Source organism: Chionomys nivalis, chromosome 11, assembly GCF_950005125.1.
Source record: "Chionomys nivalis chromosome 11, mChiNiv1.1, whole genome shotgun sequence".
Taxonomy (NCBI): domain Eukaryota; kingdom Metazoa; phylum Chordata; class Mammalia; order Rodentia; family Cricetidae; genus Chionomys; species Chionomys nivalis.
The window spans coordinates 4,428,199-4,453,301 of NC_080096.1; the positions used below are offsets into that span (position 1 = coordinate 4,428,199).

Consider the following 25,103-nt stretch of genomic DNA (forward strand, 5'->3'; position numbering starts at 1 on the left):
ATCTTTCTCTTAAACTTGTGTGTGTGTGTGTGTATTGAACTCAGGCTTTGCCAATGTTATCTTATTATGGATTTTTAAAAATTAATCTTTGTTCTGTGTATTCATGTGTAAACCCTGATCATCACAGCTCACTTTTCAGATCCTATAGAGGTAAACAGTTCTGAAAATGACAGCATTCTACCATTAAATTCTCCTTTTTTTTAGGGTCAGCAGGATGACTTAGCAAATAAGGGTGCTTGCAACTGAGCTGATGGACCAGGTCTCCGTAAAACATGTGATAGAAAGGGAATTGACTCCAGCAAGTTGTCCTCTGGCCTCCACATGCCTCCCACATATAAATAAAAAATTTAAGTAAACAATTAATGTATATGGGAATCATATCTGAAGTTAGCTTTTGGTGTGGTGTCTTCCAGCTCTTTGGGGACAGTTTTGTCATTTAGCCTGGAACTCACTGGCTAGAGTGGCAGGCCAGAAAGCCCCAAGGAGCCACCTGTATCTACTTCCCAGTGGTGGAAGTATGCTGGTGCACCCAGTTTTTACATGGGTACAAAAGCACTTTACTGACTGAACTGACCCCTGGGACAGCATTTTAATCCATGTGACAACTTATAGATACATTTAACTCCTTGTATCCTTAAACAGCTGGAGCTTCATGTGCCTTTATTTTGAACTGAGTTGTCTGATGATAACAGACTTATCTGTGAGCCAGGTTTTTTTTTTTTTTTTTTTTTTTTTTTTTTGGTTTTTCGAGACAGGGTTTCTCTGTGGTTTTGGAGCCTGTCCTGGAACTAGCTCTTGTAGACCAGGCTGGTCTCGAACTCACAGAGATCCGCCTGCCTCTGCCTCCCGAGTGCTGGGATTAAAGGCGTGCGCCACCACCGCCCGGCTGAGCCAGGTTTTTTTTAATTTATATATTTTTTGTATATGTACTAAGGGGGAAGAAATCATTTTACTTCTGGAGATGCATTTGAAAGCACATATGACATTTTTTATTTTTCCTAAGAGTTGAAAGGTTTTGATATTATTTAAATGTAATATACAGTTACGAGATAGTATATCATTCTTATGTGCATATGATTGTGTATGTATATATGTAAAATTTGTGTAAAAAATAATTGTGTGAATATAACTTTCCCCCTTGAAATACTGGGAGTGAGACACAGGGCTCTGTGATTACTAACAAATACTCTACCACTCAGCTACACCCCTAGTCTTTTTTTTATTTTTCGAGACAGGGTTTCTCCATAGCTTGGTTCCTGTCCTGGAACTAGCTCTTGTAGACCAGGCTGGTCTCGAACCCACAGAGATCCGCCTGCCTCTGCCTCCCAAGTGCTGGGATTAAAGGCGTGCGCCACCACCGCCCGGCTCTACACCCCTAGTCTTATTTGTAATGAAGGAAGGAATGAATGAATGAATGAAGGAATAGAAGATAGGAATTTCTTCTATTCCTTCATTCATTCATTTATATATTTCTTTATAAGATGTCATTTTATTTTATTTTATTTTATTTTTTTTTTTTGGTTTTTCGAGACAGGGTTTCTCTGTGGTTTTGGAGCCTGTCCTGGCACTAGCTCTTGTAGACCAGGCTGGTCTCGAACTCACAGAGATCCGCCTGCCTCTGCCTCCCAAGTGCTGGGATTAAAGGCGTGCGCCACCACCGCCCGGCTCATTTTATTTTTTAATTTATTTAATTTTATTTACATATTGTATTTAATTAATGCATTGGTAAGAGAGTATTAGATTCCCTGGAACTGGAGTTATTGACAGTTTTAATCTGCCATGTGGGTGCTGGGGGGAAGGGGAGGCAGGCAGCCAGCCAGCCAGCCAGCCAGCCAGCTAGCTGGAATCAGGAAAAAGCAGGATAGACAGTATGTAGATGAAGTAAACGCGCCTCAGGGCAACACATAGATGAACAGAAATGGGTTAATTTAAGTTAAAGGAATAAAACCTAGCTAAAAACAAGCCTAAGTTAAGGTCAAACATTCATAATTAAGAGTAAGTCTCCAAGTCATGATTTGGGGGCTAGATGTTTAAAGAAACCCTGGAGAGATGGCTCAGCAGTTAAGAGCACTGGCTGCTCTTCCAAAGGTCCGGAGTTCAATTCCCAGCAACCATATGGTGGCTCACAGCCATCTGTAATGAGATTTGGCGCCCTCTTCTGGGGTGCGGGCATATATGGAGGCAGAATGTTGTATACATAATAAATCTTTGCCGGGCGGTGGTGGCGCACGCCTTTAATCCCAGCACTCGGGAGGCAGAGGCAGGCGGATCTCTGTGAGTTCGAGACCAGCCTGGTCTACAAGAGCTAGTTCCAGGACAGGCTCCAAAACCACAGAGAAACCCTGTCTCGAAAAACCAAAAAAAAAAAAAAAAAGAAACCCTGCTACACTTGCTGAGCTCAAATTCTGGTCCATCAGGCTTGGTGGAAAGTGCTTTACTGACTGAGCCATATTACCGGCCCCAAGAAAGAATTATTTAATGGTAAAATTTAATAATTTTCAAAACCATGTAGCTCTGTAGGATTTCTGAAAAGTTGGAGACTGCAGTGATTAGACCGCACTTACTGGATAGGCCTCGTGGCATTGGCATTGTTATCCTTGGCCTATCCTAAATCAACCCCAGAGGTTTTTAACAAAGTCCCTTTGGTTCCTGGGTAATGCTGTTCTTCCTTCCTGAAAGTAGCAGGGCTGATTGTGAACTAAGGAGCCCCACCAGCAGACGTTTCTGCTGATTTTGCTGTTACTTTTGCGGCCAGGAGGTAGAAGCCTCTCTCTTTGGCCTTCTACCTCTTGTCTTTATCAGACAGTTCCCATCCATTTGTTATTTTTGACTTTGGCTCTTCTCATTGTGTCTTTCCCAGACTTCAGCTCTGTGACATGAGTTAGTTAATAATGATTGTGAGGAGATTGTCGTGATGTTGATATAAAGGGATGTCCTAGAAATGACCTCTGAAAGTTCTACCCATTCTGTCCCATTCTGATCCCATTCTGATGATAAGAAAGTGAAGGTGGATATATATATATTTATTTCACTTTGCAGCTGCCTTGCTGATACTAGGCTGCTCTGTGGAAACTTTCCTTTTGAAATGCCAATACCAGATCTAGAATAAATTTGTAGGCTCAAACCACTTACGGGGAATTTGAAGTATAGCCTTTGCTGTACCTCCTTTCTGCTTGCTGTTCATAGAGCCCCCCCCCACATCGTATTTACATTCAAGAAAGTAAAATATTGCAAGATTTTAATGAAGATGTCAACACTGAAACACTCAGTCTTCTTAGGTATCCTCTGTCTTTAGGTATGGATAAGGGTTTATAGTTTTGGAATATATATATATACTTCAGTTGAAAAAGTATTTGCTGACTTCAGATATGTATGTTCAATATAGTATTTATGTATTTATATTAATTTAACTATGTTTTTTGGAGCTGATTAAGTGTTATTAAAATGTATTGATTGCCAGTAATTCAGTAAACACAGACTCTTCCTGTTAAACTCGTGGGTTGGGGAGTTGCCGTGGTCTACAGCAATCGATAGTATAGCGTTTTTACTTGGACACAATCCCCGGCTGGATTCTCCAGGTCGGCAGTTTCGGGAGGCCTTGAACATAATTCACTTTTTGAGTTTCTTTTATACTGAAAGATACAGGGGGGCAAGTTCAAGTTCCTGGTGTTCTTGTAAATATTCCTTGCCTTGTCCTTCCATCTCTACTGTTATGAAATATGCTGGCTGAGTTTGTTGGCTTTGACAAAGCTTTGTTGGAGGTTTCTTCCTCATTTAATTTTATTGATGGAAGCTGTTGTGCTAAAAAAGAAAGCTATAACAAGTGGAAAGGTGGTGAGTGGGTACTCAGAGCTTTTGAAGTACTTGTCTTTCTTTCTAGGGGTCCTCCAGAAATTGATCATAGATTACTTGACCGAATTTAGAGCCCAGAATTTACTGCAGGCATTTCAGTGGGAAGAGATATCTGTTTTCTGTACCAGTCACATTATTCTAGTGAACCATTGGTGCTTCTGCAAGTGCCCTCTGATGCAAGTGTGGTGACGGGATGACCTCTTAGCTTGTGAGCACACCCTGTCAGCTTTTGTCTGTCCTCTTGGTATTTGTAGTTCCTCTGCTCTCTGGTTATGCCATGCCATTACCTGCTCTGGTGCTCCAGTTGTAGGGACTGCTCTTTGTTACCTTCTGCACATCCTGCCAGTTCTACCCTGCAGAGGTTCCTTGCTCTTGCCATTTGGTGAAGAGGTAGAACTGTTGGTTCAGTAAAATAATAAAAACCTATGGTCTTTCTGAGTGTTTTAAAAGTAAGCAGTGATAAATGATGGACCGTGTGCATGGACTTACTTACTGCCACCAAATCATGTGTTCAAAAATGGCTACAACTGTAAATTGTATGTTGGGTATATTTTACCACCTTTTAAAAGAAGAGAAAGCCACGGTGATGTCTCATTTTTAAGCCTGTAATGCATTCTAGGTTAGCCAGCCAGGTCTTTATAGTGAGTTCCAGACCAGCCATACATAGTGAAGTCTTATCTCAAAACCAGTTAGCACAGTTTGGGTTGTAAGAAACCCAGCCACTTAGGACAGGCTAAGTGGGGGCAGATCTAGTCTGGAGCAGAGACTGAGTTTCTGGGACAGTTAGTGAAGCAGCAAGATAGTCTGGGACTGTCCCTGGTGTGTCTGCACTGGAGGTTTTCTCTAGAGACACTTGGGGCTGATCTGGGATCCCGGTTTTCATGTCAAGTTACCCTTGTTGAAAGTGGTTTGACTGTCAATGTGAAGGTTTTTTTTTCTGGCGCATCAGCCCTCATTTGCTCTTCCTACACATGTCTGTCCTGTGACTAGAGCTTTATGAGACGGCATTTGTTTTGAGGGACGTTTTGATGTACTCCAGGTTGGCCTCTGCAATCCTACTGCTTCAGCATCCTGAGTGCTGGGTTTGCAAGCCTCCAGCTGTGTTCTTTTTTAGGATTGCTTTGGCTATAACACATTCCTGTGTTTATTTGAATATTAGAATCAACTTTCCAGTTTCTAAAGAAAATGCAATTGAGATTATGTTAAATCTGTATCTATTTGGGGAGTTAAAATCCTGCTGATGAATCTGCTTGTATGCTTTGTGACTCCTGCTTAGCTCAGGAAGTGGATCATCTCACCTTATAAGCATACTGCTACCTGAATTTATCAAGGCAATGAGCTGTCTTTGCAGAGTATTCGACAGCAAGCAGCTGTGCTACAGCCTGTGTGTTCCTTTGATCTGAAAGTTTGCTGGTAGTTTGCCTCTATAGGAAAAAAATTGACGTTCTGGTTAATAAAGAACATATTGTGTGTGTGTGTGTGTTTATGTCTAATTATTGGAGGTGGAACGTTGTTGGAGGCAGAGGATATTCTTGTATTTACTGTGGGGCATGTGTTCCTGTTCTTTTGAGTGAAGTCATTTACTCAGCAGATAATAACAGTGTCTGTGCAAAGCTCAGGAAAGGACAGACAGCCTCCATTCCTGCCCTCACAGAGCAAATGGGGATGGTGGGAGGAATGGGGGGAGCTTGATATTAGTCAGGTTGTCATGTGAACTACAGTGGGATTCAGTGCTCTCAAGGCAGATGTAATACAGAATGAAGGCTAACCTGAGAGGGTGAAGGCTTTTGGAGAAAACTTTAGAGGGCTTGTGTAGCATAACTGTGGAAAGAATTATAGAAAGAGTTCCGGGTGACCAGGTGGGCTGGTATTTTAGATATGCAGAGATTTTTGGGTTATATTCTTACCCTGTAACTTTGAAAGTTTATTTTTGTTTTCAGAAGAAGAGGAGAATCGGTTGGATAAAGTTGGTTCTCCTTTAAGGAACTAATGAGAGCTCTTTGGCTCCACTTTACACACAGCTCATCTACACACACACCATGTTGAAGTTTTCAGATTATGATTGTGTGGGGGATCTGTACTTTCTCATGGCTATAGACAAGGACACATCTACTCTTGATCTAGAAGGGTGCCCCTTCCCCAGAATGCATGTGAGCCCCCAACTCACTTGTGCTTGATGGATGGCTCTACCTGTCTGACTCTGGGTTTCTGTTTAGATGAGACTCATATATGCCTTCTTGGCCTCTCCTCTATCCACACTGGCTATCAGCATGCCACAACATTCTGCTATTCTGTTCACAGCCTTGCAGTTGCTTTGTTCACTCTTCTTTTTCCTCAGTTACATACATATTTTTGGAGGATGGGTGTGAGTATCTGGATTTCACGTCATTTGTTGAGAATAAACTGATGAGCAAAGCAGGGATGATCAGTGTCTAGAGAAAACCATGCCTGACAAGAACTCTTGATAGTGTTTGATTGAAGAAAGAGCTAGTGGGCCTTAGTATGCGCACATGCTCTCTCATATACACACACACATACACACAGTGTATAAGCGAACGAATATAGGCCTTGATAGAAGATGCCTCCTAAATTTTGAACCACATCTACTAGCAGCTTGGAGAGGCCAAAGTGAGACGTGAGTGCAAGAGAAAGATGATGCAAAAGTATGTGCACACATAGCCACACTGGAAATGTGGGCCCAAGGTTTAATCCAGCATATTTTGTTTCTTCATGGCATTGTCAGACAGCAAGGGGACTTTGCCATTAAAATTCATGGCAGGCAGTCTTGGCACAGGGCAATGTGGAAAATGGTGAGTTCATTTGGAGGTTTCTGCGGAATCATAAACTCCATAGAAGCCATAGCCTTGCTGGACTGATTCAGTGTTGAGTCCCTCCATCCAGAGCAGTAGCTGCAATTTGATTGGATAGAGTGAGTGATTGCAAAAGAATTAGGAAAACTCTGTGTAGTGCTTGAGGTTGCCATGGGGAAAGAGAAGGCATTTGAGGGTAGAAGGGGAAGAGAATAAACAGAGGCTGGGAATGAATGGCCGGAGAGGCAGCTGCACAGGAAGCGAGGTCACTGTGTATGAGGCTTGGGAATGGGTCATAGTTGTCATGTTGCTGTCAGAGCAGAAGAGAAGAGAGGAGTAGAGATAGGTGAGTGATTCTTTGGAGAATTTTAGTGGCAGGGCTGGAGAGGTGGTTCAGTGGTTAAGAGCACTGGCTGCCCTTGTAGAGGACCCAGGTGTTTCTCAATACCTACACAGTAGACAGATCACAGCCTTCTGAAATGCCAGTTCCAGGAATCTGACACCCTTTTTAGGCCTCTGCATGCATCAGGCACATAAGTGGTGCACAGACTCAAATGAGGGCCAAACACTCATTAAAAAAGTGAATTTTGGTGGTGAATGCAGATTACCCAAGGAAATGATAGTGTAAGGAGATAAACAAAAACGGGGCAGCCGTACCTGTTGGGCTGTGGCTGTATAGTTAATCTACTGGTGCTGTAAAACATGACCACAAACTGCCGCTTAGAACATGACAGCTATTACCCTAAGGTTCTTTGTGGGTCTGAAGTTCAGAAGGGTGTGGCTAAGTGGTGCCTAGGGCCTCATGAACCTATCAGCCATTTCAGTGTTAGTCAGGGCTGGGCTCTCATGGGGAAGGATCAGCTTCCAAGCTCCCAGGGTCATCTGAGGATCCACTTAGTGGGAGGCTACCCTCATTCCTGTTAATGAGCCTCTCCCACTTGGCATTTTCCTCTACCAGCCAATGAAGGAGAGCTGGGTAGCAAGATGATAGAAGTCACAATCTGTTTCACCCAGGAAATGAAAGCTGTACTGGTGTAAAGCAAGTACACCCACACTCAAGGCTTAAGACTGTATGAAGATGTCAACATCAGAGTGGGAATTGTAGTTGGTCCGTTGTAAAGTTTATGCCCTACAATAGGAGGGAGGGATAGTGTGACTAGGAGACATTAGTGCTTTAAGTGGAGGTCCTTTGGATGCAGGTGGTAGAATGGGAACTTGGAGTGATGGGAAGTTTGAGATTTTGCAGATGAAGATTAAGATGTGACCATGTATCATGCTGTTCAGGTACCTGTATCACTGCACTAGGGACATACATATATCCCATTTCATGTCATTAGCATTGCTGTCTTGTAACTGACCCTGATCGTCTCCCTTGCTAAAGTAGATTTGTATACCTGAGGCCACTGGCCAGTGCAGGTGTCTTCCTCCATCTGTATCAGGATGTTGAGAATAAGAGTCAATCCGTTTGGATGTATTTTATATGTCACACAAAGGGACAAGACTGCTCTTTTGCCCTGATAATACATAGAATGCATGGGATTTAATGGCATTTTCTCTGCTAACTTGGTTTCATTGTGTTGATTATAAGTTGTGGAACTGGGCTGTGTCTAACATTGTGCTATTTGGGGGCCGTGAGTGGAACATTTGCTTTTATAGCAGATGAGCCCAAGCTGCTGCACCTTTCTAAACCTTGTGTCCAATTTTTATTGTTTTAAAAAACAAGCCAACAAAACTTGTCCTTGCTGTCCCAGCACTCTTGCTTCTGTGTATGTGTAGGGTTTTAGCACTGTTTTCTTCTTTCTGGATTTGTTGCCACTGATCTTCCCAGGGCTTGACAGCCTGAAAACTAAGCTTGTTAGAACTCTGAGTAGTTTAGTGGTAGCCATGCTAGGAATATGGGTCTAAAGCCACTTTCCTCAGTAAAAAAGGTGAGGTGATGCACATGGACCTTCCTAGCTCTGCTGTATTCACATTGAGGCTCCTTGCTTCTACGCTCTTGCTGGGGTTAGGGCAGGCATGTCTGCCATTGTCCTGGCCTGTGTCTCATTGCTTTTGTGGAAACAGTGTCATTTTTTTCCCTTTAGATTTAGTTTTAGGGCTGTAGTGATAGGTGATGAATGGTAAGGTTCATAATCCAGAAAATGCTTGAAAAGTCCTGAAGATCTTTTTCTAAAATTATCTTTTTAAATATTTATTTATTTATTATGTATACAATATTCTGTCTGCATGTATGCCTGCAGGCCAGAAGAGGTCACCAGATCTCATTTCAGATGGTTGTGAGCCACCATGTGGTTGCTGGGAATTGAACTCAGGACCTTTGGAAGAGCAGGCAATGCTCTTAACCGCTGAGCCATCTCTCCAGCCCCAGTCCTGAAGATCTTTAGACAAAATTTGCACTGAGGACTGCCTTGCTTTAGCCTGTTCACTTTTCCTACTCCTACTCTGGGAACTTGCTTGGTGGGGCAGCATTCCCAAGTTCTTGAAGGTGAGGAGTTGTACAGGGGGCTTGTCTCCCCGCCAGTGATCAAGTCAAGTGCCCAGACTTGCTCTTGTCCTTTTTCTAGAATGGCCATATGTCTGCTGCTACCAGTAGGATGAAATTTAAGATTTCATGTGAGATGACACTTGTGACATGATGTGGTGTTAGGTGGAGGGCCTGGATGATTCTGTTCATGTTTCACTCTGTCTCTGAGGCATTTACAGGTATCACTAACACAGGGTCAATTTAGATCTTACATGACTGTTTTCAGAATGGTCCTTTGGAGTATTTGTACAAGTGAAGACATTTATTAAACATTGGATTATTTTCAGACTGTTGAATATATTAAACTTACAAAAATTATAACAATAGTATGAATCATATCTGTAAATCCCCCCTCCCAATTCTGAGGCCAGTTTATAACCTACTCACATCTTTGGTTATGGTGAATCAGTCTGGCTGCATTCAAAAACTAGTTCTGAGAAACTGCTTAGGTCTGCAGCTTTGTTGTGGTCAGTCTAAAATGCTTGCCTTTGAACCAGACTCTGTTGGAGAGCCTGTCTTCAGTTCTCCAGCTCCCTTAGCAGCTAGTGTTGCATTGGTTTATTTTGCTTGCTGAAGGAAGGGAAGAGCTGTTATCTAGACTGGCCCCTTTCCGTGCAGGTGTTTGCCTTGTTTTTTTCTCTGCCCTTCCAGGGTGTTGTGAGGGTTCTGTAGACCGTAGCCCTTAGGGTATTTCAGATTTGGTGAAAGGTGGTGAGATAGATGAGCTCAAAGTATTTTTGTTCTGTTGTATGTACAGGACTCCTCCCCCAATGACCTTTGTAGTTCAGGAAAAGGACAAAGCATCTTGTGTTGGTTCTTCAGTCTCAGATGTCATTAACCTGATTTCATGGAATGCCTCTGAAGTGTGTCTTTTGACAGACCTTGTACTTTCTTATTTAGCAGGCTTGTATTATAGCCAAAAATTCTAATATATTGGCTCTTAGTGTCTGTGACAATTCATTTTGCCTAGTTTCTAGAATAAATAAAGAGATACGACTTCTTCTAGAAAATATCCACAACATTGCTGGACTGAGACTTCTTGGTACTGATCTTCTGCTATGTGGGACAGGAGTGCCAAGAGCCCGTATCTCAGAGCAGTGTCTGGTAACTGCAGAGTATGGTATGGCAGGGCTACGTTAGCAGAGGCAGGAGGCCTTGAGTAAAGCCCAGGGCATTGTGCTTTCCTTTCCTTGAACTCTTGGCAATGGTGATCATTTGTAAATGCCAGAAATACCCGAACTTCTTTTATGTGGCAGACTTTGAATGAAGCACTGCAGATAATGGAATGAAGAGGCTAGACAGACATCTCTTCAGGGCTGCCCTTGATACACAATTGGATTTTGAGGAGTTAGAAAATGTTTATCAGGGAAGAAAAACTGCTGGATTGGCTTTAGATGGAGAATGACCTAGGGATTAAAGGTGGCATTTTAGGTTAGTTTGAAGACGTTTCTGAAAGGAACGAGTCTTCTGCAATTAAAGGCAGTTTACAGATGGCATTATTCTGAGATTGCTAGTGGGTCCTGAGCCTGTTGCTTTTCTTTGGCTTTCTCTGCTGCAGTCAGGAATGACTTTGTGATCAGTTCTCACCAGTAGAGTGAGAGCAGGAGAGTGAGCCTCTTCTGGCCTGACTCCTAGAGTGTCTGGGCGTGAGTCTGTACCATCTCATTTGTCTCAGTGCAGAAGAGCTTATAGACCCAGGAAATCCCTGCCATCGAATAGAAGGAAATTGATGCCAGAGCTGCTGCTTGGAGATGAGGGACACAGGGACACTTGTTCGGGACTTTGGCATGTGCTAATATAGATATTGATGGTGCTTGAGCTTATTAACATATAGTTTATAACTTACTTTGCCTTACTCATGAGGTACTATGCCTAATGCTCTGTGAGACTGGTGAGGTGCTAGCTGTTACTCTCTTTAATCTGATCACTTATATGTAGTGACTGAGTTTTCAAGAATCAGTCCAAGTCTTGATAGAGCAGGTGACAAAAATGTTTAATGTATTGCTTGTAATTGGGACAGTGGCTTACCGCATTTAATATAGCTGCTTTCCCCTTTGATTTAATAAGCTCTGTGGCCCCTTAGCTAGTTTTAACATTCTTGATGTTTACTGCAACAGCTGTAAAGAGCTTTCCTCCTGTCACTTCTCTCTTTCAAGGCCTTTAGTCATTTACTGTATAGTGTTTTATTTTATTAATTCATCTAGGGACTATGTGTGCATATGGCAAAAGTGCCTGTGTATGACATCCTGACCTAGGCTCTGTGAAAAGACACGGTGAGGGAGCGGTTCCTGCCCTGTTCTTATTACTGCATTGTAGTTCTGTATCTGCACAGCTGTCATTTCAGCCCTAAAACAACTGTGTCTCATGTTCTTATTACGTTTTTTGAGTACTGCCTCCTCACCTAACGCAGTGTAGCTTCTGCAGGCATTGCTCCTTTTAGGTCCTTTTAGCAGATACTGTGCTGCTTGCTTGCATATTCTGGCATAGTTTTAAAAGATTCTCAAAGTCTGTACAACACATTTTTAGTTCGTAGAATTAGGAAGTTGAGGAGTACCAGGGCTGGAAGATCTAAATTCTAAATCCTAATCTCTGAAGTTGGTTATCTGATTCCTGATGGTCAAGGTGTGGCATGAATCACAACATTGGTGTCATATGGGGCTTGTTAGAGAAGGATTTCTGGCTCCATAGAGACTCATGAATCAGAATTCAGGCTTGAGCAAGGCCCTGAGATTACCAGTGTGAAGGGAAAGTAGAAGTTTTGTTCAAGGTCACCCACCATTTGACTTGAAGAAACAGAAAGTTAGAATGGTTGCCCAGAGTCACCCAGCTGTTTATTTCCCACTGTGGAGTCATTTGTGAATTTGCACAGAAGATAGTTAGATTTGATATTCTGCCTTCATTAATTAGAATTGCATCCTGGGCATCAGAGCTTTAAAATTTTCCAAGTTGACACCTGTAGCCAAGACCCATTGGTTTGGTTAAAATGGAATTCAGGTTTCTCCATGATTGTCACCAAGCACTCACTTTACACTCCCAAAGTGACACAGTCAGGAGCTGTGGAGAACAGTCCTTTCAGGCTTTTACAATAGTGTGCATGTACCATGATGATCTAAAGTACCTCACTTAGGGTCAGTTTACCTTACCTTCTAGAATGTCCCTTGAGACAGGATGCCCTTGTTTATTGTGGGTCTCCGCTGACTGTCTGGCATGTGGCATGTGCTCCTTTGCCATTTGTAGACCGAATGAAAGAGGTAAAAAGAGGTGTGTGCTGTGGGAGGAATAGGCAGTTTCTGATCCCTACATCTATCTCCAGGGTTGCCTGATCATGGGGCCAAAGGCTTTCTGAAGGCTTGTCAGCTCTGTGGAGCAGCAGGACACACTGCTATGGGAGTACTTGGACTCATGTGTCTGCCTTTCTATGCTGTAGTACTGTCCTTTTGGGGTTTATCTGTCCTGACTTGTCTGCAGTGAGTGGGAGAACCAAGAAGGATGGCTCCAGCTTTGCAGAACTTGGGACTAGCACTCTTTTCTTTGGCCAAGCCATTGCACTGTTGCAGAGAGGCACCTGGAGATGGCTGGCACACAGGTGATCCTGTGAAAGTCTCTTGAGCAGGGCCTGGCACACAAGAGTCTAGGCAAGGTGGCTGTGTTGTTCCCATTGTCTTGTGCCATGGTTTATCTGCTTTGAGAACCTGGGAGTGGTTTGAGGTTGGTTATAAAGTTTTTTTTTTTTATATTTATTTATTTATTATGTATACAATATTCTGTCTGTGTATATACCTGCAGGCCGGAAGAGGGCATCAGACCTCTTTCCAGATGGTTGTGAGCCACCATGTGGTTGCCGGGAATTGAACTCAGGACCTTTGGAAGAGCAGGCAATGCTCTTAACCACTGAGCCATCTCTCCAGCCCCGGTTATAAAGTTTTTAAGCTTAAATCAACTAGGAGCCTTAATAAAGCCAGTGCTGTGGAGGAGATGTAGTTGAGTTCTGTCCATAGTGTCTGAGTTCTGTGTTGCCATTTGGGATGTTTTACCACTAACTTAAGTATCAGATTTGGAAGATAGGTGTGAAAACCCCATTGTTCGTAAGGCCATTTATGTTAGCGTGTCTCGTCAAGCATTAGTGATTTAAGAACTTTTGAGACTGTTAAGATATGCTAAGTAACTATTACCTTTAATGCTAATTTTTTTGGTAATAGGCAGAAAATGAGCCTTTAGTGTGGCTAGTAGGCTGACTTGGAAGCTGGTAGATGTTAGAGTGAACGGGGAGGTCTCCAGACACTGAAGAAGAATTAAGGAGTCAATAGCTACTCTGGGTGTAGGAGTTGTGTTATGGGAAAGCTCTGTTGTATTTTTGTCTGAGGATCTGGGTCACGCAGCAGGAAGGGAGAGGAAAAGGAAAAATTCATGGAAGTTTAGTCCGGCAGCTTTTTTTGCTCTTAGAAAATGTTGAAATTATTAATGATTGTCCTTGTTACTATAGTAACAGTGGTGTTTGCTGTCGGTAGTGTGGTGGTTGGATTCTCTTACTTTGGAGGAGACAGCAGAGGGGAAGGCATCATAGAGTGCCATCTTTCCTATCTGTGGTGACACAGAGGCTCAGTTGCTTCCCAAGGACAGCTAGTAAGTGACAGAACTGGAGTCTTTGCACTTCAACTGTTGACCTTGAAACGGTCTTTGTTTTTTTCCAAGTGTAAAAATAAGTGGTTTATAATAAATGATCAATAGTCTAAAGTATCAGTTAGTATTACAGCTAAACAAGAAGTCATTCTTAGGACTAAAAATAATTGACTGGAGAGATCCAAATATTTTTCTCTTTTAAAAGAGTATAGGTTTTTATATGAAAACTTGAGGTTTCCTTGAATGAAGTGACTTGAGAGCAGAGTCCATATCTTCTGACTTCCTCCTCTTGTTCTTCTACATAATGCTGTTTGGCGTTCAGCTGAGTCTTTTGTATGAATGAGGTGTTTTCAGTTGAGTCTCTTGTATGAATGAGATGTTGGCTGTGTTGCTGGAACATGGTTAATGTTGATACTGACTGCAGATGAGGATGCCATGGATATTGCTTCTTATATGTTTATTCTGTGCACAACACGTGTACTCTATTAAAAACCACACAGGTGGATGTTTATTCTGTGCACAGCACATTTGTACGCTAATAAAAACCACATGGTATTTCATGTTCTCATGCTTCCACGTGTGTCTTATATTTGGAAATGCTCCCAAGCCTACAGTGCAAAGCACTGTTACCTCAGCTCTTTGTAGATCAGATGCTAATGTCTTCGTCACTTTTAAATGCTGTATTGTGTATGTCTCACAAACAAGAATGTTGACTTCCCTGACTACAGTAGTCACAGCCTGGAAATTATCATTGAGGCATTTCTAACATCCAATCCCCAAATCCTGTTTCATTTTTGACTATTGTTAAGGATCATTCAGTCAGAACTCTGGTGCATGTTTAGTAGCCACTTCATTCTCCTTGGTCACAGATGGCTGTCAGTGGCTCTTAGTCTTTCTCAATTGCAAAGCCTTGACACGAAAGATCCCAGGCCAGTCGTTTTGTGGAATGCCCATGTTTGGATTTATCTGATGTTTCCTCATGGTTAGATTCAGGTTTTGCATCTTCGGCAGGAATATCACAGAAGAGCCAGTATATGTCTCTTTCAAAGATTAGTTTTACATTTTATTTTCTGTTTCCTTAGAGCGTTTCCCAAAGTGTATTCTGCGGAACTAGCACCTACTGTGTTCTCAACACCGTGCCACCTATAGAAGGTAGGATTTGAAAAGCTTTTGACTTTCAGGAATGGGTGGGCTTGGCAGCCAGAATAACTCCTTCCCTAGTGTGGTGAAAACAGCCCTGCACCAGAACTTAGGAAGCCGGGCTTCTGCCTTTTGCTGCTGTGTGATCTTAGATGAGTTACTTAATCCTTTTAGGCAACACAAATAATGCTCTCCTCATGAGCGATGAATCCAGCCACACAGAAAGGTCACAGCCCCTGCAAATGTTGGTATTAATACAGCACTTCCTTAACTGTGGAGTCCAGCAGTACATCTGGGTGATACAGAGTAGGACTAGCTGGTGTTCTGTGGGAACCAAAGATTATTTTTGAATCCCAGTTGAGCTACTTGTAACAGTGGATCTTAGCTAAATTAGTCTGAACCCTCAAGTTCCTTATCTGCAGAGCTGGGGTGGTAGTGGTGGTGGTAATTAAAACATCACATTTTCTCATGAGGATTAAACAAGAGAGCCTGGTATATAGTCCTTCTTGGGTACCTGGTGTGTTACAATAGACCACCATGAATGTCTCCTCCAATCAGTGATAGAAACCTAAGCATCTGTTGCTGAAGTTGGAGTTGAGTGAAATAAAGTACAGGAGTGTGCCTAAAGCCTAGTTGAATGCAGCCCAAGTCTTTGGTGCCTCTTCTTTTTCTGTTCCTATCCCATATTTTATATTGAAATGTAACTGTAGAATGAATAGGAGTTTATAGAACCTGGGTTATGATGCAATAACACAATGGAGAAGAAAACAGTAATTCTGGGCCACCTAAGACTAGGAAGGGTGAGAGTGGTATTTATACAACTCCACAGGGAGAGGAAAGAGAGGTTGTTAAATAACAAAACTATTCAAGCTTTGCTACTTACAATTATTAACTGCTTTTAATCACTAAAACTCCATTTGAAGAATTATGTTGGGTTTCATTTCCTTCTTAGACTGGAAGAGAACAGCACCTGTTCTGACAGTGTTTGGGGACAGGAATTGGAAGGTCTTAGGTTAGTTACGGCAGTGCTTTGCTATGAGCGCTGTGCTGCCTGGAACATACCAGTGTGTGCTCCTTTCCCTGAGCCAGTTCTGATCCCACTAATTAAATCTAAGCACATCATAATTAGAGCCAAGCAGAAAAGTGTGGAACTGGAACTGCCTTTTAGTTTTTCCTCTCCACACTGTTGATCACCTGCCCCGTGAGAGTTAGCCGATGGACTTGCTGCTGCAGCGGAGCTGGTGTGGTGGTCTTTCTGGAGGTCCAGAGACGGACGAGTCACCATCCCTCACCTAAGTCGGTGTTCTCCTTGTTCATAGGCCCAAACTGTTATATTTTTATTGCAAAGGGAAAGACAGTGGAGGTATCCTTATCAGACTAGTTTAGTTAATATACTTAGGACTTAGCTTGCAGAAATTCGAGCACCCCAGAAACATGCCAAATGCATTTCTTTGTGTTTGAGTCAAAGATTTGGCAATGTGAATCTCAATTTTAGAAACAAAACTGAAAGTTAGACTCCAGCTAGCTGAGTGAACATTTTTATACATTTTAGAAAGATTTAACTAAATTACACTATGACTCTGAAATTATCATTTTGAAAATATTTGAAGGTTGACTAGGAAGGATGGCTCATTCTCTAGAATTATAGCTGTCAGCCAAGCACATCATCTGTCAATTTCAAGAGCCCCACCAGTTAAGCTTTTATTGTGAGGTAGGTTAGGAAATTATATTGTGAAGTCATGTATCATGCGTTTTGCTAGATAACGATAATGAAATGTTTGCTTGTCATTTAGTTGACATTCCCACTTTGCAGTGTCAGAGTTTAACTGTTTGGGTTGAATATGGAGGTGCAGTTGAAACCAGTTTATACCTTAGTTTTAGTGTTAAGATACTATTACTGGCATTTTAAAACTGGCACATATGTTCGGTTATTTAATCATTTTACAGCTATTCTAAAAAATTAAACAGTAGCTTTTAATTAAAAGCACATTTTTATGCAGTATCACTTTGTGAACAGTTCTTTTCCAACATAAGAACAAAGTTTTCAGTTACCATACTTTAACCATTAATACTGAAGTTGGATTATTTTCCCCTGGTGCTGGAAACTGAACCCGGACATTTTAGGTGAATAATCTGTTACTGTGCTAAACTTGGCCCTAAAGAATGGAGTATGAGTTTAGCATTAAACTTTCTGAGTTCTGACTCTGTCCAGCATTGAACTTGCTTCTTCATAAGTTGGGAGAAGGGCATTTAGCCATCATTACGATTCTTAAGAGCACCTGACTTACCGTTCAGCATAAACCTAAAATTCTGAAAATGATGCATTTGAAAAGCAGAGCAAGAGGACCTGCTGGCCGGCCATGCAATCCTTCCTTCCTTTCACCTCGTGAACATAGGGTTACTGTGCAGGGCTGCTTCATAGCTCTCTTCTGTAGCGAGCGCTGGTGGAGCCTTGATTGAGATAGTGCCCACATAGCATTATGCTTTCGTCTTTAAAAACATTTATTTGCCTTTGGGTCCACACACCATTGTCTCACTTCTGTCAGAGTGAAATTGAAAGCCTGAAGCTTTTCCTCAAGCAGTTGTATTATTGAGAACAAGAACACATTCTCTCTCTCTCTCTCTCTCTCTCTCTCTCTCTCTCTCTCTCACACGCACACACTCAGCATTCTCTTTCACACACACAACATTCTGTTTCACACAGACTCGATGTTCTCTCTCTCACATACACAACATTCCCTCACATACATTCAACATTTTTTCTCTCTCTCACACACATTCAGCATTGTTTTGTATTCATGCACACATTTCACACACACTCACCATTCTCTCTCACACATCATACACACTCCATTCTGTCTGTCTCTCACTCACACACACACACAGACACACACACTCACACACTCACCGTTCTCTCACACACATCACACACACTCCATTCCGTCTCTTGTTTCTCTCTTCCTCTCACTCTCACTTTACTGCTGGCAGCCAGGTTTCTTAAAGAGGCTAAAGGGACAGGAGTTTAGCATGGGTTGTGACCAACAAATGGAAACAGAAGTTAGGGTTTAATGTTCTGTTCTCCTTTAGATAGCTTTCTGAGGAAGATGGCTGTTCATGTACCAGGTATCTCTGCATCGACTGAGTACTAGCCTAGTGCTGTTCTCGTAAAAGATACCCCATATATATTGGATAGAATATAGATGTTCAGATTTCACCTCTACTTTCAAAATTGTGTATGTCACTTTTTTTCTTTTAAAGAGAGAATAAAACCACATTGGATAGAAAGCAGGAAGGTAAAACTTCATGTGTTTCTGTCTTCTGTACTTTAAATTTTTTGACCTGTGTGCTTCCCTGGAGGATGAAGTATAGGGATTATGCATGAGCACATGAAACTATAAAGGCTTTATAGTAAGCAGTGAATAGAACGTCCTATTAACTTTTTCTTAGTTGATTTCCTTTTGATTTTAAGCAATATTTTTAAGTTTAATCTTAATTTGGTATTAATTTGTAATTTTGGATCTCCTAAGGGCAGTGTCAGCAGTTTCTCACTGCTGTAGACTTGCACATTTGTGTTTATAATTCAGTTGGCTGTGTAGTTCATGGACCAAAAAGGAGTTAGTAGGCTAAGACTCTCAAGTTAATTCCTGTAAAGCATTCTGCATGATGTGGTAGATTTTCTCAGACTATTTTTGTGCCTAATATTTACTTCTCTCCTTCTCCAAGAGGAGAAGAAATGTGTTAATCAGATGAGAAGTGTTCGGGTGGGAATTTTGTAGCCTTAGAAGAGTTTTGTTGTTTTATTTGTCCCTCAAAGACAGTATTAACTAGAAGTACAGAGATAACTGGACAGATAATTGCTGTATTTCACTTCATATTTAAGCAGTACCTGTGGATCTCTGTAAAGCTGCTGATTTGTAAGGCATGCTGTTGCTGAAGGACCTTAAATTTTATAGAAATTTGTACTTGAGGGAGAATTAAATGATCCCGAATTCTCTGATTCATGATGTGGAAAAACTGGAAACACTGAGTAACTTACCCAAGGTCACACAGGCAGAAAGGTGCAGAACCCTCATAGGTGTGGGCTGTGACTCTGGGTGGGTGCTTGTGAAAATTGGTGAGCCCGTGGTGGAGCAGCTTGAGTCTAACCTTGTAACACGCTGTCCCCAGGACTCAGGTGTATGGCCTCTTGTGTCGTCTGGGGATTTCATTCAGTGTAAAAAATTGGAGTGGGTAATTTGAAACTCTGACTGGAATTTGCCACATATGGCAAGGAATTTGGAGTCAGGGAAAGGGAGGGATTTCTTTATAGGAGTGGAAAAGTAAATGATATGTAAATAAATGATGGAAATAAATGCTATCTAAAGAAATGATCTACGAAGCATCAGGTAGTCAGATTTGCTGTCTGGGCTAGAAGTAATGAGTTCTGTGACTCATTTAGACAGAGTTACATCTGATGGACTGCATTAATTCTGCAGACATGTACATGAAAATCAGCTTAATTAAAGTGATGAATTGTTAAGGTGCAGCCTAGAAAGGCCGGCTTCTGTATTACCTGTTAGTTAACCACAGGCTTAAATCCTTATAAGAATCTGTGGTTTCCTTTAGAAAGGAAAATCTCTTTTGTATTATAGAAGACAAAGTCATGTTTAGTTTATGAATAAAAGTCACATGTAATTATAATTCTTCAAACTTGAAAACCATGACACGTTTAACTTGGTTGATAAACAGATTCTGGGTTTCATGAGGTTAAATCATTTTATAATTTTGGTGTTTCTTGAAAGCACTGAAAGAGCCTTTAAAGTAACAATCTGATTTTGGGCGGCTCTGGGGCACTTTCTGTTTGCTTGCTTGTGATGGAGTAAAGCTCAGTCTGTTTCAGAGCCCCACAGGCAGATTTCTGCTGCCTCCATCCCAGAGTGTATAGGTGAGGAACTATGCTCTTGAACTCAGCCGCTAAGCAGAGCTGCTGCTTTTGACATTGTCAGTGTACTTAAAGGAGACTTTCTCTTTCTCTGAACTTACTGTTTTCTTTTTTATAGATGATCATGGGAACAGCAATAGTAGTCATGTAAAAATCTTTTTACCGAAAAAGCTGCTTGAATGTCTGCCGAAATGTTCAAGTTTACCCAAAGAGAGGCACCGCTGGAACACTAATGAGGTAGATACACTTCAATTCTTAAGGGAATATTATCTTATGGGTGAACTCTTTAGGATGTTTTGCATAGTGCTACTTTATATTAGCTTCAAATTCAATAGCTTGAACATGGAAATTGACAATGAAAAGAATTTTTTTTTTTTTAAAAAATCAACAACAACAATAAAAAACAGGATTTTCTCTGTGGGTAGCCCTGACTGTCCTGTAGTCCAGGCCGTCCTTGAAGTCAGAGACCCACCTACCTCTGCCTCCCGAGTGCTGGGATTAAAGGTGTGCACCACTACCACCTGGCTGAAAAGAATTCTTAATCTCAAATTGTTATAAGATAGCTTGGATTTTGACCTGTCTCTGGTATGCTTGGCTTGTGCTAAGAGCTGTAAACTGCACGTGACTTCACTAAAGCAGCATCTTGCGTTTGATGGTTGATTTACCTGTGCATCTCAGCATGAGTTCTGTATTGTTTCAAGTGAATGACTACAGTCCCAGTGCTTCACAGAAAACAGTGTGCTGGAGATTCGGTGTATAGAGCTGGGGACAGGCTTATCAATCCATTGATCTGGAGAGAGAGCTTCTTTCAAGTATTGACTGTTTGCCTTAGTAATAGGGTTTCTGTTAGGACTGCAGGCCAGAATGTAGGTCACACATTTGACATCCATGTAAAGAGTAGATTGATGGAGTAGATAGAAGGAAGGTTTGTCTTTTTGGGCAAACTTTCCTTTTTTGGTAAATTTTAGTTTGAGAATCTTAGCTGTGTGTTGTTTCATTGTCTAAAGTTTTAGCTTGAAATCTGGGTATTTAAGGTAGGGTAGTAGCAGAAATTGGATGTTATCCATTTCCAGTGTAAGGTGACAGTTACTGTGGTGGTGAAAGCTGGGTGTGTGTCTATCAGTCATGTTTTCTGTGGTGGTGAGAGCTGGGTGTGTGTCTATCAGTCATGTTTTCCCTTGACTCACATGACTGGGGCTACTGGTTACTTCACATTAGCATAAATTCATTTGTATTGTTGGTTCACTCTTTATTTCTGAGTTAGCTTAAAGCACAGCCCCTTCCTCCCATTTGGCAGGGCTTGAAAAGGAACAGTGATGTCTGTTGAGACTTCATTTTGACTCTTTGTTTTGAGTGGTGGAAGCTGTATGGATGAATTTCTTTACTTCACAAGCTGCAGTTTCAAATACTCACTAGAACCTTAAGCTTCGTAGCTTTGTCTCAACTGAGTAGATCTTTTGAGTATGTGTTTTACTCACTCATGTTGGTGGTCCTTGCTCTCCGTGGACAGCAGCTTTATCGTGGCCAGTATTCGCTTAGCCCCTTCTAGTTCTAACCAGCATGTTTTACTTATTAAGGATTTCTTATGTTTTAGATCTGAAAAACAGTAACTATGTTGAAAATTTGTCTTAGTCATGGACTATCTCACTTGTCAACAGTACAGTAAACTTTGGAAGCTTTGTAGGAATTCTCTTAGGAATTCCACAGAAACTCGATGTTCTTTGATGCTCTCTAAGACAGAGCTTTGACACAACATTTTTTTATGCTTTAGTTAGCTCTAGTTTATAATTGTCACAAACACATGCTCTCCAGTTACATTTCATAAGGAGTAGACATTGTCAGTGTGGTTTAGTGAAGTTAGAGACTGTCTGATAGTGGGCTCAAAAGTCTGAGAGTGACTGATTTTGCTGTGGAACTTTCACATGTATATTTGCTTCTAAGTCTAAATTATTTACATGTTCTACTTTCTAACATACTAGCTTTGTTATAAAATGCCAATCGAGGACTTTATCTGTGTGCATGAGTAGTAGGTCTTGATATGTAGCTCAGGCTGGTCTTGAGCTCATTCTTGGACCCCTTGCCTTAGGTTTTCAAATTTAGATATCGCGGGCATGAGCCACCGTGTGCAGCAGTGTTTAGAGGATATGATTAAAGAGTAAGGAGTCTCCCTGTTTTCTCCCATGCTGTGGGTTACTGTTGTTGACCCCCTTTCAGACAGCTGAAATATGAAACTGCAGGTCTAGAGGAGAAAAAGTAGAGTGTTCTGTGCAGGTGTTGCTGCAGCAGCAAGCACAGAGGGGAGTGTGTTGCTGAAGGGGTGGAGGCGGAGGTGGCATGGCTGATGGGCAGCTCCCTTTCGAGCTGTCATTCTTGCAGTGATTTGTCAGCTCCACACTGAGGAAATCTGGGTGGAAAGATGGCCTGCAGTTTGGAGTGGGCATCGCTCTTTGTTTCTTGGCTTTAGAAGAACTGGCTCAGTGTGAAGGTGGGGACCACACCTGTCCCTGTTGTATTAACGACTGGCTTGGACCACAGGGAGGAAGAAGTCGATGTGGTTCTGTAGGCGTCCACTTCCTTGGTTTGACTGGGCATTTCCTGAACTCTTCCTCCTGTCGTCTTCATGGTATTAGATGGATGTACCTTTCACTGGGCCTTTGTGTTCCTAGGAGAGGAAAATTCTGGGCAGTCTACCTTGCCCATGAAATCCCTGTGCAGGCTTAATGGAGTGCGGTGCCGTCAGTGTCGTACGCAGTTAAGAGTCCATTTTCCTTCCAGAGTGGACTAGATGACTGTGTTCTGGTTGAGAACCATGTGAAGCAGGTGGCTTGTTGAGAAGGTTTTTGTACAAAGACTACATTTCTTAAGATCACACTTCCTGGGACAAGAGGCTCTCTCCTGGAGGAGGTGTATGGTCTGACAGCAGCTGAGTGTGTGGTGAAGTTGTGTTCCCATCTTACTGTGAAGCTTGTGCAAAACAGGACATGCACTGGAGCTGCCCAAGAAATGGCAGCTGTCCTCCTCAGCCACCGTGATCGTCTCCCCTCACCCCTCACAGTTGAATCCTGGGTCCAATTGACTCATTTGTACTTCTGAGAAGTTCATTTACTCAGACTTGCTTTTAAACATTTGTGTTGAGAAAACCCAGTTTCATACTGTGGTGTTGGAGAGTTAGAACTGTCTCTGCTCAGGAGCTGCCATGTACAAAGTACCTGCATTTGCTAGGGACTGAGCCCAAATTATTTCTAAGTCTCATAATGCTGTAAGGTGAGCAGTGTTTCTTTTTAGAGATGCAGAAGTGTAAGTAGAAAGGGCTGAGTGATGGAGTCACGGCAGTGCTGTTGGTCTGTAAAGTTTGTTTCCTAGCTTCATTTCTTGTGTGTGTAATGTGTGCATATCTCAGTGTTTGATGAAGCTATAAGTTACTTTGATGAGGTGCTTCTTGTCTTAGTTCAGCCACTTTTATCTTTATGTTGTTCTGTTTTTTTCCCTTAGACTGCCCTGGAACTCTGTAGACAGGTTGGCCTCAAACTCGGAGATCTGTCTGCCTCTGTCTCCCAGGTGCTGGGATTAAATGTGTGTGCCACCTCCCTGGCTTATTTTAATTTTTCCTAACCCATTGGGCTATATAATTTCCTTTCCTTCTTCAGTATTATTAGCAACTGAGAAGAAATGGAATGTTGTGTCTAGAAGCAAATCAGCTTTAGACTGTGCTTTCTTGGGTAGATAGAAGTGCTCCTGAGACCTGAGGCCTCCCAGGGATCTATGCTGATGGCTACGGTAGCAATCATGGAAGCCAGTGTCCATGGTTGGTTATAGGGTAGGCACTGTGGATTCCTCTTCATGAATACTCTTAGCCCTTGAATTAACCCTATGAAGTAGGCTGTTTGATTACCTTTGTAGTATAGATAAGGAAGTGCGACATATGGAGATGCTAAATAGCTTTCGTAGCGTCCTCAGGCTGAAAAGTAAGTGTGTGGGATGTGCAACCTCTGCAGGTGATGGAACTTACATTCTTTTCTGCTTTGTCCTGAAGAACTGTTACTTTGTTGTTATTATTATTATTATTTATTCCCCTTCTTCTGCCTCTGTTCTCAGTGTTCTTCTCTCCCCTAACCCCTCTTCTTGTTTTTGAGATAGGATCTCATGTATCTTGGGCTGGTCTTGAACTCTACATCTTGAATTCTACCCTGCCTCAGTGTCCCAAGTGCAGGGATTACAGGTGATGGCATTTTTCAACTGGACTCTTTTTCAAGATCTTGCAGTTATTCAGTGACTTTTAATCTTTTTGTTGTATAGAATTGTTTGACTATAAGTATATAGTGTCTTGCATGGTGATTTTATTTTAGTACCATTCATTTCTTAGGAAAATAGTTTTGCTTTAGTGTGTGTGATGTATGTGCATATTACATGTTTGTGTGTATGTATGTATGTGTGTCCTTGCCCACTTGTATGTGTCTGTATGTGGAGGCCATGCACATGCCCAATGTCTTACTCAGTTTCTCTCCACATTACTTTTTGAGACAGAGTGTCTCACTGAACCTGAAACTCACCATCTTGCAAGACTAACTGGCCAATGAGCCCCAGGCCCCTTCTTTTTCTTCCTTATCAGTGTTAGGATTACAGGCATGTATATATGCCAACTTCTGATATGTGTGCTGAAGGACTGATGTCAGGTTCTTATGCTGAATGTGGCAAGCATTTTGTGGGCAGAGCCATCTTTCCATACCTTCATTCTTTAAATATACTTAAAATTTCATTTCTTTGTTTATTTGAGAGAATGTGTACGTGTAGACACATGTGTGGAGGATGGTGAACAACTTGGGGAAGCAGTTCTCTGCTTTCACCATGTAGTTTGAGTCCTCGGGCTCAAACTCAGGCTGCTAGACCTTCTGGCAAAGTGCTTTTACCTGCCAAGTCATATCATTGACTCCTTTAAAAAGTGTTTGTTTTGAGACACAATCTTGTAGTGAAGCCTTGTCTCACCTGGTACTTGGCTGTGTCATACAGGCCAGCTGCACATGTCTGTCAGTCCTGCCTCTGCCTCCTTAATTACAGGCATGTGCCACCACACGAACACTTTACCTCTTAATGATGAGTAATGGCAGTCTCCAGAAGTGAGGAAGGTACATGGACAGTAGAAACCATATCTGTGTGTAACTTGGTGTCCAGGCCTGGTTCTTATTTCCAGGAGGATGCAAGGAGCACAGCACATTTATTTTATCACTCTGCGTAGATA

General features: G+C 41.9%; 1 protein-coding gene across 17 annotated transcripts in view; it reads left to right on the forward strand.

Annotated features, from left to right (window-relative positions):
- Positions 1 to 25,103, forward strand: part of Camta1 (calmodulin binding transcription activator 1) — an 820,478-nt gene that overhangs the window by 9,672 nt on the left and 785,703 nt on the right. For 16 of the 17 annotated variants that reach the window (XR_009058005.1, XR_009058002.1, XR_009057999.1 and 13 more), the window contains exons 2-3: positions 14,889 to 14,958; positions 19,986 to 20,104. Coding sequence is in view for 10 of the 17 variants with exons in the window: in XM_057784922.1 (XP_057640905.1) it covers positions 14,889 to 14,958; positions 19,986 to 20,104 (189 nt within the window). In the remaining 7 variants the exon portion in view is untranslated. The remainder of the gene's footprint in view (positions 1 to 14,888; positions 14,959 to 19,985; positions 20,105 to 25,103) is intronic. The other variant, XM_057784927.1, reaches the window with a different exon arrangement.